The 15,641-nt window shown below is 49.0% G+C and overlaps 1 protein-coding gene across 9 annotated transcripts in view; it reads left to right on the plus strand.

Moving 5' to 3' along the window:
- PIP5K1A (phosphatidylinositol-4-phosphate 5-kinase type 1 alpha) overlaps window positions 1-15,124 on the plus strand; it is a 47,327-nt gene extending 32,203 nt beyond the window's left edge. For 3 of the 9 annotated variants that reach the window (XM_082202201.1, XM_082202196.1, XM_082202202.1), the window contains 10 exons: window positions 842-925; window positions 2,501-2,549; window positions 3,232-3,316; window positions 4,651-4,788; window positions 5,571-5,700; window positions 7,552-7,580; window positions 8,215-8,281; window positions 9,413-9,464; window positions 11,206-11,290; window positions 12,293-15,124. In XM_082202201.1, coding sequence (XP_082058327.1) covers window positions 842-925; window positions 2,501-2,549; window positions 3,232-3,316; window positions 4,651-4,788; window positions 5,571-5,700; window positions 7,552-7,580; window positions 8,215-8,281; window positions 9,413-9,464; window positions 11,206-11,244 — 673 coding nt within the window. In that variant the 3' untranslated portion in view covers window positions 11,245-11,290; window positions 12,293-15,124. Of the gene's footprint in view, window positions 1-841; window positions 926-2,500; window positions 2,550-3,231; window positions 3,317-4,650; window positions 4,789-5,570; window positions 5,701-7,551; window positions 7,621-8,214; window positions 8,282-9,412; window positions 9,465-11,205; window positions 11,291-12,292 lie in introns of those variants that run through there. The other 6 variants (XR_014214253.1, XR_014214254.1, XM_082202197.1 and 3 more) reach the window with 6 other exon arrangements.
- The last annotated feature ends 517 nt before the right edge of the window (window positions 15,125-15,641 follow it).

Below are 15,641 nucleotides of genomic sequence, written 5' to 3' on the forward strand. Positions count from 1 at the left end.
TATAAATAATAAATTATTATTATTATTATTATTATTATTATTATTATTATTATTATTATTATTATTATTATTATGGGGGTTGGCAGCACCTCAACAACTATCCTTTGAAATGGGGGCCCCAGAGTTCACCTGCCAGAGTCTTCACTTTTCCTCCTGCATCTGTTATCTCCAAGGAAGCTGCCCTATGCCAGATCAGTTACGTTTCAGAAGTAGGTCTCTGAAGCGAAATTGCTCTGCATTCATAAGAGGTGCATGCAATCCTCATAAGATTTAGATGCTTGGACTGATAATTCTAACCTATAGGAGCCATGGCCGGGGGGGGGGGGGGGACAGGCAGATGCTCAGGGGAGAGGTGCTAACCTCTGTCCTCTGTGTTGTCTTGTGAAGTCCAGGCCCTGGATCCCGTGAGCTGCTCCTTCCCCTCGGAGGCTCCTTAGATCAGCCGTTAAACCAGCCCAACTCAGTGCATTTCCAGCTGCTTTGGGGGTTTCCGGGAGTCGTTCATCTCAAATGACTGGAGGGAGCAGCAGGTTTGGGGAAGACCGTGTGACAGCTGAGCAGCGGTTACCTCGGCCTCAACCCTCACAAAGCCTTTTGTTCAAGAGCTTTCCAAATGCCTCTCCCCAAAACTGTTGACCTGGCTGTTCTCACGCTGCGAGCCAGTCCTTTCCCCGCTTTGTGTGTGGGCATTTGGCCAATGGGCTAAGCCAGGCCTGACTGTTGCCAATGGGCTCTACGTGGGGCTGAACCACAGGGGTGGGAGCAGTGGGTGGAAATGCCTTTTGGCTGGGCGGGGGCACCTTCTGACACTGGACTCTTTTTTTCTTTTTCTCTTGCCCAGAATGGGAGGGATCCCGGCCCGGAACGCCAAGGGAGAGAGGCTGCTTCTCTACGTGGGGATCATCGACGTGCTGCAATCTTACAGGTGAGGAGTCTCCAACTTTGTATCGTGATGGCTTCCACAGTTGCAGGCTTCTGAATACCAGTTGCTGGAAACCCCAGGAAGTGATTGTTGTGCTGGAATACTCCTTGCGGGTTTCCCACAGGCATCTGGTCAGCCAGTGTGAGAACAGGATGCTGGACTTAGATGGGCCATTGGCCTGATCCAGCAGGTCTCTTCTTATGTTCCTACCGCTTCGTCCAGCCATTGCCAACCTGGGACCCTCCAAAGGTTGCTGGACTACAATTCCCATCATCCCTGACAAGCACAGATGGCAAAAGCTAGAGGCCAGATGCAGCCCTCTGGACTTCTCTGCCCAGCCCTTAGGACTCGCCCAGCAAAGGAACTCTTCCCCTTGAGAACTGTGGTCGTGCCTCTGGCTTGGCTGGATGGGGAGAGGTGCCTTTGTGTGTGTGTAAAGGTTTCTGGCATCTGCATAGCTGGAATGTACAAAGACCGGCCCATTGCCCCTCCTGCTGTGACCTCTGGCCCCGTCCACCACCTGGCGTGTGTGCCCTCACTCCCAAACTCTTGCCACGCAAAAGAAAACAGCCCTTGGGTTGACAAATAGTTCCCCACCTCTGATGTGGCTAACCTCTGGCTCTCCAGCTGTGGCTAGACTCCCAATTCCCATCTAGAAGTTAGAGGACCCCTCTGAAAGGGACAGGACTTGGCCTTCCCTAAGGCCTGGGCTTTTCTGCTTTGGGATTTTATCTCAAGTCCAAGGAAAACTGCTGCCTTGCATTCCCCTAGATACAAAACTTACTGTGGCTGTGAGGAGATGCAGAGGCAATCAGTTCAGCAGGCCAAAGCATAACAGTTAAAGCCGCCAGAGGGGAACCCAAAGAGGTGCGGGGCTGCCTTCGCCGCCTAGGAAATGGCGACGGGCAAGCGATGAATCTCCTGCTCGCTGGAAGTAATTAAGACTGACGAAGCAGGCTGAGCGGGCAAGCCCTCGCAAATTAGGCTGCAGATCGGGTTGAGTTGTTGTGCCGAGGGAAGTGTACAGGAAGTGATAACATGGGCTGGGAGTCAGGCGAGAGGAAAGGGAGCAGGCGGTGGCTTGCTCTGGCCAGGAATTTACTCATTGTATTGCACAGTTAGCAAAGTGTTTCTGTGGCGTCAAGGCAACAAACCACTCGGTGGTGAGTTGCAGCCAGTTAAACTTCAGAGTTGAGGGATGTGTGCATGTGTTTGCAGGAAAAAAACCACAAAAGTAGAAATCTGCCTGCTCTGTGTTTGAGATTCGAGGCTAACCAGACATGTTTAGAATCAGCCATTTTATTTATTAAGAATTGGGGGAATAGCAAAACCAGGGGATCCAGGAGCAGACAAGATAATCCTCCTGGCGAGGCCTAGAGCGTCCCTCTGGAAGGAAGTTGAATTTGGGAGGCTTGGATTACAGGCAAGATGGATGGCAGGCCAGTGGACAAAACATGGGGTTAGGAAGAGTGGAAGGTTGCTTTGTCTCCTCCTCTTCTCCCCTCCCTCCAAGAAATGCACTGATTTTAAAATCTGCGAGGCTAACTTGTCCCCACCTTTCAAATTCTTCCTTACTAGGTTCATTAAGAAGTTGGAGCACTCGTGGAAAGCCCTTGTTCATGATGGGGTGAGCAGCCAAAACCCACTGCTTCTTCTTGTTGTTCTGTCTTGTCTGGGAAGTGCTGGGTGGTGACGATTGTTGGCTTTTCCTCTGAAGAGGGAGGAAAGGGAGGGTGTAAAGGAGAGAGAGAGAACCCTATTCCCTTCCCCCCGCTTTTGTATGTCATTTTGGGCTCTCATTTCTTTGGGGGGGAATGGGGGGAGACCAGAGCCTGCAGATGCAAGGATCCAGTCATTTTGTGGCGTTTTTTATTTGTTAGCTGCCTTGAGGTTCTTCCTAGAGCTTAGATGGTGTAATAGTTTGTTGTTGTTTTCAGTAAATAGAATGAAGCTTTTGGGGTGAACGCTCCTTAATGCTTTTGGAGTGGTTTCTCTAGAGTAGCCCACCTGACACCAAACATCTTTTTGGGCACCAGTTTTTGATTTCTTTTCTGGCGTACAATGGGCCATTTTGATAAGAATTATCAGTTTCTGGTCAATTTTTTTCTGGCCATGTATTGCATAGATGTCAGCTTTTGAGGTGGCTTTCTTGTAGTACGTGGGCAAATTGTTGCTGGTTTTATTCCGATTTAAATTTTGTTGCCTTGGTTGTTGTTTTTTTGTTTTCTTTAAAGTCCCTCACACCTGCTTTCATCCTTGTTTACTTGATGTGACTCTTTGCCGTTTGGCTCTTAATTGCTGTTTTGCAGGACACAGTTTCAGTTCACCGGCCCAGTTTTTACGCGGAAAGGTTCCAGCGGTTCATGTGTAATGTTGTCTTCAAGAAAATCCCTTGTAAGTTACTTAGGTTCACTGGTCATAAACGTACCCTGTTCTGGGTGGGTAGAGCTCTAGCAGGCTTTTCTGGGGCCCCTCTGAAAATAATATGACAATTCTGCTGCAATCCTTGGAAGGATTCCCAGCAGACCCAAAATAAACCCTGCCATACATGATGGTACATGATCTAAGCAGTTCTTAGCCCAGGCCATGGGACTTTTGCCTCTCCAGATGTTTGCAGGACTCCTATCATCATTCCTATCATTATTATTATTATTATTATTATTATTATTATTATTATTATTATATTTACTTTCTGCCCTTCCTCCCAAAGGAGCCCAGGGAGACAAACATCCAAAAGTTAGAGCAGTACAAATTAAAAAGAATTGCAGAGTTAAGACAATAAGAAACCCTTGGAGCTTCTAAAAAACCTTGACAAGCAATAGCCATTCTGCCTGATGGGAGTCCAACAGCACCCAGAAGGCCGCAGGTGGTTGAGAAGCCATTGAAACCTCTCGGTTTGGCTTTTTGGTTGGGATGTTTAGGGAGAGGGGCTGAAGCTCAGTCACAGTGCCAGGCTTTGCCTGTCGATGGCCCCTGGGTTGACTGTCCAGCCTATCTGGTTAAAGCTGCCGGGCTTGAGGAGACCTCCAGAAGCTGCTGCCTGTTTGAGCGTGTGACCCTGGTGACGATGAACCAGTGGCCTGACTTTGGAACAAGGCAGCTCCCGCAGCCCCGGCTTCAGAGCCAGTGAGCTGATGGATCAGGCCCCCCGTGTCTTGAAGTGAAGGTTCAGGCCCCAACACCTTATCTGTTTCATTTATTTGTTGCATTCTATGCCACCTTTTTTTCTCCGAAGGAGCTCAAAGTGGCACTCGTGGTTCTCCCCTTCCTCGCTTAGTCTCCACAACAGCCCTTTGAGAGGATTGAGAGGCAGTGACTGGCTCCAAGGTCACATGCAGGCAGCTTCCCGGCCTGAGTGGGGATTTGTACCGGGGTCTCCCCCGTATCCTAGTTCAGCACTCTGCCCACTACAAAAACAGGTCTTGCTCAGCAAACCCCCAAAGAAAGCATCCCTGCAAGACCTTGGGAAACCGCTAAACCACAGTATGTTGGGCATTTCAGTTCCATTTCCGCCCCCCCACCCCCCGGTGGTCCTAACTTGGTTATTGTTGAGTCGCAGCTACTTCAAAAGCTTTCTATTTCAAGTGATTTGAGTCTCCTTCCACCCCCACCCCCCCATATATTTTGTGTGTGTTAGGCCTTGCGCCTTGCTTTAATAGGCAAGACAAAGGCTGCCAATAAGGCTGCATCTGGTATACACGTCTGTGGTTTCTCTTTCCCTTTCCAAGTTAAATCTTCCCCTTCGAAAAAGAGCCGGTCTGGTGCAGGACCTCCCCGGCGGCCAGGCCAGGGTGGCGCCCCTTCCCAGGTGCAAGGGCTGTGCGAGGCAAAAGCGCAGTTCACGATGGAGGCGGAAGTCGAGCAAGGTTGGTGGCTCCCCAGAGGTTGGGGGGGGAATGGGGAGGAGGAGGAGGCATGTCAAGACCAAGGCCTTCCTGCCTGTCCCAGCCTGACAAGCCGTGGCGACACCCAGAGTTGTCTTCATCAGTTGCTCGGCTGCAGCATTCCATGCTTCAAGCGGGGAGGTTTCATGCTCCCTGCATAAAAACCCTCCGCAGAGACAGGGGAAAGACTTCTTGGGGGACTAGACTCTTCTGTTCAAATGCTTTCATGCCCCTTCCGTGCGTAATGGTTCGGCCCATTGGTGGGTTTAGCCAGGGGTGGGGCCTCTGTTTGTCTTTCTGAGCATGATGCTGTTCAAACTAGTCTGGGATGGAGTGGGGTAGGGCAGAGACCCAGAGGAAGTGGGGAGAGCGTTTTGTTCCAGGTTCAGTCCCCAATGGCGTCTCCAGGCCGGGCTGAGAGAGAGAGAGAGCCAATGAGCTCTGGAGAGCAGCTGCTGCCAATCAGTGCAGACACCACTGAGCAAGCAGGCCCAAAGCTCTGACTTGGTACAAAGCAGCGTCCTATGGTACTAGCTGAAGCGAAGCAGGGATCTGTTGAGGAAGCCTCTCCCATCTACAGCACGGAACAATGCCAAGGGTTCCCCCGGCTGGGAGTGGGTGAGCAGGCAAGGGGAGAAATCCTGGCAGGTTCCAGGCTAAGACATGAAAGGAAGGACGGGGAGGATGAAGATGCCAAATTACAAATTAAAATTACTCAAATTACAGCTTTAGAGCTTGACCACCCCTTTCCCCCTCTTCCTCAGGTTCCCAGCTGGGCCGCCCTGACCTTCTCCCCCACACTCCCCTTGCAGAGGAAATAAACAGCGACTCAGCTGCCACAACCTTATCCACCTCCTCCTTGGGGAGCAGGAGCCACGATTCACCAGCCAACAGGTAAGGCCGGGCCCGGCTGTTGGCCTCTTGTTGACTCGCAGGTTTTCCATGCGTGTTTATGTGTAGAAGCCAGTCTGCCATAAGACTGTTCATAGTGAGGCTGGGCTTATTTTATTACAAAATTAACTGTCACATCCTGCGATCTAGGGCTGAGGATCTGCAGGCAGTGGTCATGGCAGCCCAGATTTGCAGCTGGCTTTCCCTGAGGGGAAGTGGGTGCCTTGGGGAAGTGACTGAGGTGTGCTGCACCGATCCTTTGGTCCCTCCCCTCTCCTGTAATAGAGCAAATGTATTTGGCTATGGTTTGCATTCTTCTCCCCCCTTCTTTTTGCCTTCGAAGCTGGCAGCTGGTGGGCCAGCTAGCATCCCTCAAGGAGTGGGCTTGGGGTCTGCCTGCTCTCGCTGACCTTTAGTCTACTATAAGTCGAAGTTCAACAGGGAGATGAGGGAGACAGACACCAGGCTGCAGCCGAGGTTCAGAGGCAGGAAGCTATGGAATTTCAGGGGTGTGTAGGGGGCTCTAATAACTGGCTGAGTTCCCCAGTTTCCCCACTCTGGGTGGCTCCCAATTGAGTGTTAAAAACATCCTGTTTGTGAGCTTTTCAGGGAAGGCATCTGCTTGGGACAGGAAACCAGAGCAGACAGACTTTTGCTCTCATTCAGTTGGTCTGTTCTTAGAGCTCCCCAAGGGCTTTTCGGGGGGTGTTACTAGAAGCTGTAGGATCAGGACTTCACTTCTGCCTCGCAACCTCTGCTTGCTTAGGAAGAAAAATCCAAGCAGGCTGCAAGCCACATTAGATGCCCCAGTCTCCAGGCAGAACACCAATGTAGATTGGCTGTTTTGTCACAAAGATCTTTGGCAATATCTTCATTATCCCAAGATTTGCCTTTGCGGGGCAAGAGGGTTTTGGCATGTGACTTCAAAACTGCTCCTGTGTTTAGCCCAGCCCACCCTGCTAAGCTTGGTCTTCAGCTGCACGACCTGCGGTATTGCCATTTACGACTAGCTTTTAAAACAACCCTGTTTTAATTGCAACAGGCTCTTTGCCAAAAGCAGTTTTGCTCGGGGGCCTTGTGACCTGAGTCAGCCCCTGCATTTGGGAATCTCCCCTTTTAAAATATAAATTTGCATGGCATGAAGAGACAGAGATGAGGGAAATCACAGCTTCAGGTGGGGAGCTGTCAGGTTTTGTGAGGGCGCTTAATTGAAGTCACTCATCAGTTGTGGTTAAAAAGTCTGTCTTGTCTTGCTTCTCCCCGCTTTTGCACCTTACTGGATGAAATGCAATTGCGCTTTCTTGACACAAATATACCACATTAGCTTGATTTCTCTCTCTTTTCATGTAATGTTCCTTCCCTTCCCTGTTGCTTTATCACCAATCCCCAACCCAGCCTCACCCCCATTTCCACCCCCTCTTTAAATTCCCTCTCCTGTATGTAATAAGATGAGAAGAGGAGATTTAAGGAAATAAAAAAGGGGTGGTTCTGGGTTGGGGGTTAGTTAGCAGCTCCACCTGCTGGTGGTTTTTTTTTTAAGGGTGGGGGGGGGAATCCCTCCTGGACTAATGATTAAAATTTTATTTGCATCTCTTGCTGAATCAGCAGCTTGGAAATTGGATTGTGAATTGCAGGGGTGGGATTCTTCTCCAGGATAAAGGAGAAAAAAAGAGGAAGAATATATATGAACTTTTGTTTTCTTGGTTCAGCCGTGCCAGCTGTTTTTTGTTTTTGTTCCTTTTCAAAAAAGTACTGTGCAGAGCAGCTCAGATTCTTAGATCCACTGAGTTCATTGCCACTGAGAGTCAGGCATTCTCTCCATCTCTTTCTCTCTCTTTTTATGTCTCTGTTTAGGTCTATAGGAGTGGAAGTTCACAAATCAGGTACCTCAAAGGATCCGACTCCGGAGACCTCCTTCCCTAGGTGAGGGGTGGGGGGCCAAGACCTGAACCCTGGTTTAGCAGCTGTCTCTTTTTGACCTTTGAACTTGAGGAGGGGCTTTTCTGCTGTCCTGATTGGATGGTGTTTGGATTATTCTTAACATTGTGCTGAAATGCCTCTTTGCTGTGACTGTACATGGCAGGGGCAGAGCAGGAATCCATGCCTTGTCTGCTCCCTGCCCTCCCCATCACCCGTAACCATCCTGCAAAGGTTCCTGTTGATTGCAGCCCAGCCTACCCACACCTGGGATGGAGAACACCCCACAACGTGGACCGAAAAGATTCCCAGAGGCATCTGGCTAACTATTATGGGAAAGAAGGATACTGGATTTGAGATCGGCCATTGGCCTGATCCAGCGAAGCTGCTATTCCCGCCTCCCTGCCCACTCAGTCAGCCATACAGACTTCTAGCCCTCCTTTAGCTGCCCCAGAAAGCAGACTCTAAAGGCCGGGACTGGCTGTTGTTCAGATGGTTTCCCTGGGTTTCTCACAGCTTGGTGTTCAGCTGTGTTTTCAGTCTCGCCCACGTAGAATGATGCACTTTATCTTCCCCCTTCCCCTTTTAATCTTTGCCTAGGTTACAGGCAGAGCTATGCAGACATGTGTTCTAGCAAGACCAGGTTCAGCCTCAGCAGTAGCCGTAGGTGAGATGAGACAGAACGCAGACCAGCCGGTGGGGCATTTGTGTTCTATTTATTCACAAGTTCGGAAACTGTTCCAAAAGGAAAAGAAAATTGCTTATAGATAAAGGGAGGTGGAGACTGCCTTGCTTTGTCTGTCTTTACGCAAACCAGGAAGCCCTTAGGGAGGTGCATCTGAATCCGGTTTCTGGCACCCCCTTCTCTGTAGGGCTCGGAACAGATTGTGGGATTAAAGAAATAAATAAGACGTGATAAGCTCCTGTCAGCCAACTTCTTTTATTTTGGTGGATTTCCGCCCTGCCCTTCAAATAGACCCCCAGGACACCTTAAGAAAACAACAGCCACAATCAAAACATACAAATGACACGTTTTGAGAGAGGCGTGTGAAGACTGCACAGAAATGAAAAGGCAGGATCAAAAACAAGGCAGCTTATCCTGTCCTCAAAACAGCATCAAGGGGAGCCTCCCTGGGGATTGTGTTCGGGAGTTTGGGTGCCGCAGCTTCAAAGGCAGGGAAACCGCGTTGGCTGTGAGCAGTTCGCCTGGCCGCCTCCCTGCCTCGCACTGGCCCCTCAGGGTTCTTCCAGAACACATTCTTCCTTCGCCTCTTTCTCACCCACTTTTAGACGACCCCCATTATTGCCCCATTTTTGAGGAGCTTCTCCCAGCCCCTGTGAAGATTGGGTGTGGGGAGAGAGAGCAATTGGAGCTAGGGATTTGTGCCACCTTGTGAAAAGGCCAGTTCGTGTTTTGCAAATGCGTGGGTTGAAAGACCCGGGAGTAGGCTTAAAAAGCCGGCAAAACAATTGTGTTTTAAAGCAGTCGTCTTCCTTAAGAAGCCTTCATTTCACTTTGTCCCTTTCTACACAAATACCCCCCCTATTCTGCCATCTGCCTTTTCGGCTGTCGCAGCACATAGCGTGTTTTCTCAGCTGAAACAGGCTATAGAAATGCAGCACATTTTAGAGAGGCTGCCATCACTTGCCATTTTATTTTTATTTTTAAAAGAGAGGTTTCCTTCACCCGGAATATCTTGGGGGAAGGGAAGGAGTTGGGGGGGGTCACTGGTGTGTGTTTAATAGAGTACAGGCGTCTCAGGAATGATGAAAGGTCTGTCTCTTGATCTCCACATAGGTCACAGGAAAACAGCTTATCTTCAGAGGTAGCTAGTTCAACGTTCTCCCAAGTAGGTGAAAAACTCACCCTGTCAGACAAGGAAGCCATCAATGTGTGGTGTCCCAATAATACCCAGGAATGGGAAGAACTTCTGGCCCTCCAGATGTTTCCAGACTACAACTCCCATCATCATCATCATCATCCCTGAATGTTGGCCGTGCTGGTTGATGGGAGTTGGGAGTTCCAGCAATCTCTGCAGGGCCACAGATGATGGTCATCCCCAACCCTTAAGGCACACCCCCCCCCCAGCGTGGAATTGCATGTTGGGCTTATTGCAAGTTGGAAACTGCCATGGGTTTGGTTTCCCCCCCCCCTCTTCCGCGGGGTGTTGAGCTACATTAAGCAAGGTCTAATTCCCACTCAGCCAGTAATTCTGCACTCAAGACTTTTGCACAGTTTTAATTCTCCTGCATGTAGAAAGCTAGTTCATCAGGGAGAAGGGGAGGCTTCCTGCTTGCAGCCATTCTTATTTTTTTATAGAAGAGCCACAGATTCCATCAAACTGCCACCTGCAGCTGGAAGCGACTGCAGCCAAGACACAGACTTTCTCCCTCTAGTGAGATCAGCTTCTGTCTGCAGCTGAACTCTCTCTTGGTTCAGGTTGGGGCAAAGAGTTGGTCTGGAGAAGCTAACTGGATTCAAAAGAAGCGAGATCAGAGAAAGAGCAACAGGAACCTGGGAAGGGCTAAGCAAGCAGCTATACAGAAATAAGACCCCACCTTTCATCCCCGTGTGCTTCAAGAGTTACTCTTGTTGCCAGCAATAACATTTTTGACCTCTCAAACGCCCCCTCCCCACCACCCTCCATGGAAATCATGAATGGGAAGGTCAAACTTTCTCAAGCTTTGGTTTTTACCAGTTGGTTTGGCTGAGATTTTTTTCCTGCGTGTTGTGGATTAAACTACCGTATTTTTCGCCCTATAGGACTCACTTTTTCCCCTCCAAAAATGAAGGGGAAATGTGTGTGCGTCCTATGGGGCAAATGCAGGCTTTTGCTGAAGCCTGGAGAGTGAAAGGGGTCGGTGCGCACCAACCCCTCTTGCTCTCCAGGCTTCAGGAAGCTACCCGCAAGCCTGGGGAGCCCGCGGGAGTTCCCGCCGGGCTCCCCAGCCTTGCGGATAGCAGCCTGCATCCCAATGCCTGGGGCGTGCTGAGCAGCCTGTTCTGGGGTCGGGGGGAGCTCGGGCTTCCCCTGCCCCAGCCCCGCGCCTGGGGGGGGGGGAAATAATTTTTTTCCCTTTATTCCCCCCCAAAAAAAAACCACTAGGTGCGCCCTATGGGCCAGTGCGCCCTATAGAGCGAAAAATATGGTAATCAGCAAGGAGCTGATATTTCCCCTTCCTGCAGTGAAGACAAAGGAAAGACTCATCAGCCCTGAGACCCCTCTGGGAACCAACGGGAAGCTCCTTGCATCTTGATGGTCTCCTCCTCTGTGACTCTCACATGCTGCTAAAGAGCTTCCCTTGGGGGCAATTCTGTGAGAACAGGAAGCTGGACAAGATGAACCCCCCTTTGGCCTGATACAGCTGTGGGGTTCTTTGGGGGGAGAGGCCCTTACTACCGACCAGCTGGCCACTTATGGGGAGGAAAGGGGTTCCTTTGTAGCAAACACCTGCCCACGAAAGCTGGCACCATAAACGAACACCAGTCCTGTTTTTGAGCAGCCTTTGCAGTGTAACCTGGGGAGGCCACACGTCATAATCGAAGCGCCCCCTTTTAAAGCCTCTTATTTCCCCCCTCTCTCCCCTCAGCATTTCTCCAGGACCCTCCGCACCAGGACGTCCCTCTGAGCTGACGGAGCAATTTGAAGACTTGCCAGAGACGGAGATCAGCTTTGTAAGTTGTCTTTTTTGTACAGGAAGGACGGGTCGCCAGCTTGGTGGCCTCATGGCAACTGCATTGGACTCTTGGAACTCGCTGTTAGACCTAGCAAAGCACTGGCAAACCTCAGGCGGCCGCTTGTCGACTTCGCCTATGCTTATTTGTTTAATAAATTTTACACACCACTTCATTGTAAAAAGAAGAATCCCAAAGCAGTTTGCAAAGAGAATAAAACAATAGAATTGCAGTCGTACCTCAGCTCCCGAACACCTTGGGAGATGAACGTTCCGGCTCCCGAACAAGCGAAAACCGGAAGTGAGTATTCTGGTTTTTGAACGTTCTTTTGGAAGCCGAACATCTGACGAGGCTTCTGCGGCTTCTGATTGGCTACAGGAGCTTCCTGCAGCCAATCAGAAGCCGCGCTTTGGAAGCCAAACGTTTCGGAATTTGAATGGACTTCCGGAACGGATTCTGTCCGACTTCAGAGGTACGACCATATCCATAAAAACAACTATTAAAATGTTCAAAAGATAAACATCAGCTAAAAAAACATTAAAACACACATCCGCATTCTGCATCTATGTCTAGGAAGGCTTGTCTAAACAAAAATGTAGTCTAAACCAAAAGGAGTACAGAGAAGTTGCTGGTGTCAATAGGCAGGAAGTTCCAGAGTTACGCTGCTGCTTGCAACTGACCTGTTAAGGCAGCTCCCACTTCCAGGGTAACAGGAGAGAAGTTCCTGTTTTAGCCACAGTAGTTAAATAAAACCCCACAAGATCAGAACCGAACTGGATTCAGGGTTTGCACTCTCTGATCCCGCTCATCCAGAACTGGTGCTACTTTCCACTTTTAAAAAAATCCTCATTTCTTCCCAAGGATATTTCAGTTTGCCTCCTTCCAAAAATGGCATATCCTTTTCTCCTGCAGTGCATCACTCCACCACAGAAATCTCCTCCTAAGCTGCAGGCACGACCTTCCTGAAACCTGCCTAACTCCCTTTTCTTTCTTTTTTTGCAGTGAAATATCATGGGGTGGATTCCTTCTTTAGACGTGAGCGGAAGACTTTTCCTCCATGCTCTCTGCGTTGTCTGTGGAGCACTGAACCTCCAGCCCTTCCCAGGCCTGCTGATACCTAGAACTTTTAACTGATCTGTACAGACAAAACGGGGCGCTCAGCCCCTCACACACACACCTGCGGCAAAGTAGTGTTATCCGCCAACTTTCCTGAAGCCTGCCGGGTCTCTCATGGGGGACCCCGAGTTTCCTCTGGCGCAGGCGGAAGAGCGTTCCCTGAGCCACAGGCATTTTCCAGGCTGTGTCTCAAGAAGGGACAGGTACCCTTCTAGGTGGTCCCAAATGCCTGGGCAGAGAACGTCTCGATGCTGCGAGGGGCTTCTCTCTGTGCTCCCGATCCTCCCCGGGAGCAGAAGGTCGGGGGGAATCAGGGTGTCTGTTGGTCTTGGAACGCTTTGCAAAAGGATGAACGTTAACGTTTTATTTTTAACTTGTATTTAAAACTCCCCCCCCACCCTTTCAAACTGCCGTATTGGGGTGTTGGTTCTTTAGGTTGTTGTTTTTTTAACGTATGTCGTTTTTAGGTCAAGAAACTTCTGACACACCAAGAACAGCCTTTTCTCCAAGGGAGAAACTATCCTCTTGGTGGGGGCGAAGGGGGTGTGTGTCACATATCCAAGAACATCTTGCTCATTTTTAAATCTTGATTTTTATTTTAGCGCAAGCGACAGCACCTCGCCCCCCTTTAAACTATACTGTAAGCACGTCTGCTCAGAAGCAAGGACGGTTTTTAAGCCTTCAGCATTTTACTAGCGGACCAAACTTAATCCCCCCTGGCCTTTGTGAGGGAGGAAGACACCTCCCTTTCTCAGTATTAAGTCCTTTAAGGGACTCCAGACTTATAAACCTCCTTTTTAAAAAAAAAGAAAAAGAAAAATTTGAAATGCCCTGGTTTCTGGTTTGTTTCTTTTAAATTATACATATATATATATATACACACATATATATCTGTGCTCAGATCTTAGCACCGAGGCTTTCCAGCTCATTTTGCTTTATAAAAACAGCCAACTTCCTCTTTTGTACGTAGTGAAAGTTTCCTACAACGTTCCTAGTTGCGATGCCCTTTGACTCTGAAGAAAGCAACTAGGTCTTTAAACTAGGGAGGGAGCGAGAGCGGGGAAGAAGGTAGCATAAAACCTTAGTGAAATAATCACTAAACTCTCCAAACAGGAGCCCGTTCGGCAGTTTGGAACTTGCGTCATGCCAATAACTTTTGGGTTGGTTTTTTTTATATATATAAAAAAGTAATATTCTACATTTACGGTCAAGGTGAAATCATGACAGCCCTTTCCTCCCTAGAGAATTCCACCAAGAGAATTTATATTTCTCCTAAATGTATTTTTTTATATCCCCCTTGCTGTCAGTAATCACAGTAAGAAGCTTAGAGGCTTATGAAGACAGGCCGGTTTTATTCTGTTTAAAATGTTAATATATAGTGGAAGTTCCCTCAGTTCCACTGGAACCTAAACTTGAAGCAAAACGCTTTCTTTTTTCTGTAAGGAACAGGGAGCGCCCCACAGGTTCACATACCCCCCCCCCTTTTCAGTGCCTGCTGTGGGTGTGGCCAAATTTTGACTACCCATGGTTCGCTTTTCACAGGTGGGCTGCACCTTAGGGACAACCAGGGTTAGCCATTATACTCTGCCCAGGCTTGACAAGTGTACCTTGTTTAACCCTGAATAGGGGAGGAAGGACGAACGGAGCGCTCCTGATCTCTTAAATACGGAGAAGAGATCAGGAAATATGACGACATGTCGGGAATAATTGGTTGATTCTATTTTTTAAACAAAAAAAAGTAGGGGGGACAGGGACAAATCCTATTTTGCATTCATAATGCAGAAAAGTAGTTAAATTCCTGCAGTTTTTCTAGCCATACAGAACTCCAGGTGACAACACAGCTCTGTGTTTGGAGGAATTACTTCCTTGCCTTACCCTGCCCTCTCCACAATTCTCTTTAAGAGTTCTATTTTAAGTAAATGTCTATATTAGACACCCTTTGACTCTTCGGAAACATCCCCAGAATCGTCTATTTTTGTCCCGCGAGGAGGAAAAGAACACAAGCTTTTTTTGTTGTTTGGTTTTTTTTCCATGATGTTAATATTTATGAAGTTGTATTTAAGTGTATTCTTCCACCCCCACCAAACACCCCCCCCCCAATTTCCATGGGGGGAAAATCAGCTCTTTGAGCTGAAGGCGAGAGGAGTGGGGTTCTTTCTATAGTGTTACGATTTAATGACTTTGCTTTGACTGGGTTTTAAGGAAGCAGCAAGCACAAGTTCTGGCGTTTTCTAAAAAATTGGGGGGCGGGAAGAGACAACCCTCGCCTTGGACCCGTTTTAAAAAGCTCCAAGTCAACCTCAAGAAGTGAGTGGGACTGTTTTCTCATTCAGCGCCGGGACTGACTGCCATTACCTCCCGTCACCGGAGGCGGGACAACTGAGGACTAGCCGCTCAGCGCAGCCACATCCATGACTTGTTTCTGGCTCAGAGAGAGAGAGAGAGAATGAATGAACACACGGTTGGGTTCTGGACGTGCCCAAACATCCTTGTAGCCGCTCATCTCGATGTGCCGTGCCGTGGATTTTTGTCACTTCGCCCCTCGTGACTCTGAGGCATATCATTGCCTGTTCAAATGGATGTTGAAACCCCCTTCCCTTCTCTCTCAAAAAACAACACCACCCCACGCCTGTTTTATCAGCTTCATCTGTCGGACACGATGGGGCGTAACATGCCGTGTGCTACTCGGTCCAATAAAGCCGTCTTTATTTCTTTTAAGAGCTTCCGCCTGTGCAACCGCATTTGTGCATTGCTGTGATTTGGATTTCTTTTACATTACGCTTGCCTGCTCCCTGAGGTCGTCTCCTTACTCACGCGTAGGGTGTCCCCGCTGCTGAAAGGCACTGATGGAGCTCTTATCCCACCCGGGATTGGATCTCTTCCCTTGCTCCAGGGGGCAGAGACCCAGGAGGTTTTCTTGCAGGATAAACCTGGTCTCAGCAGAAACACAGGTGGCCTTGGAGCCTGAAAGCCAACCTACCTTGCAAAGGTTCTTGTAAAGTGTAAAAGGAGGGGAGGATTGGAGACCTGTGCCTGCTGCTCTGAACTCCATGGAGGGAGAAGGAAGAGTGGAATAGGAATTTAGTCCTTTACATTCCCTCCATGTCACTATCCGAATTTTTCCCAAGCCACACCGTTCTTGGGTCCTGCTTTGAACCCCTAAGTAGCCTGCATGCTTCGTGAACTCTGTTTATGTCTCTTGCTTGTGGGTAGAGGATAGATTGGGGCGTGGTTC

This window comes from Podarcis vaucheri (genome assembly GCF_965113315.1).
Source record: "Podarcis vaucheri genome assembly, chromosome: 16".
NCBI classification, from domain to species: Eukaryota; Metazoa; Chordata; class Lepidosauria; order Squamata; family Lacertidae; genus Podarcis; species Podarcis vaucheri.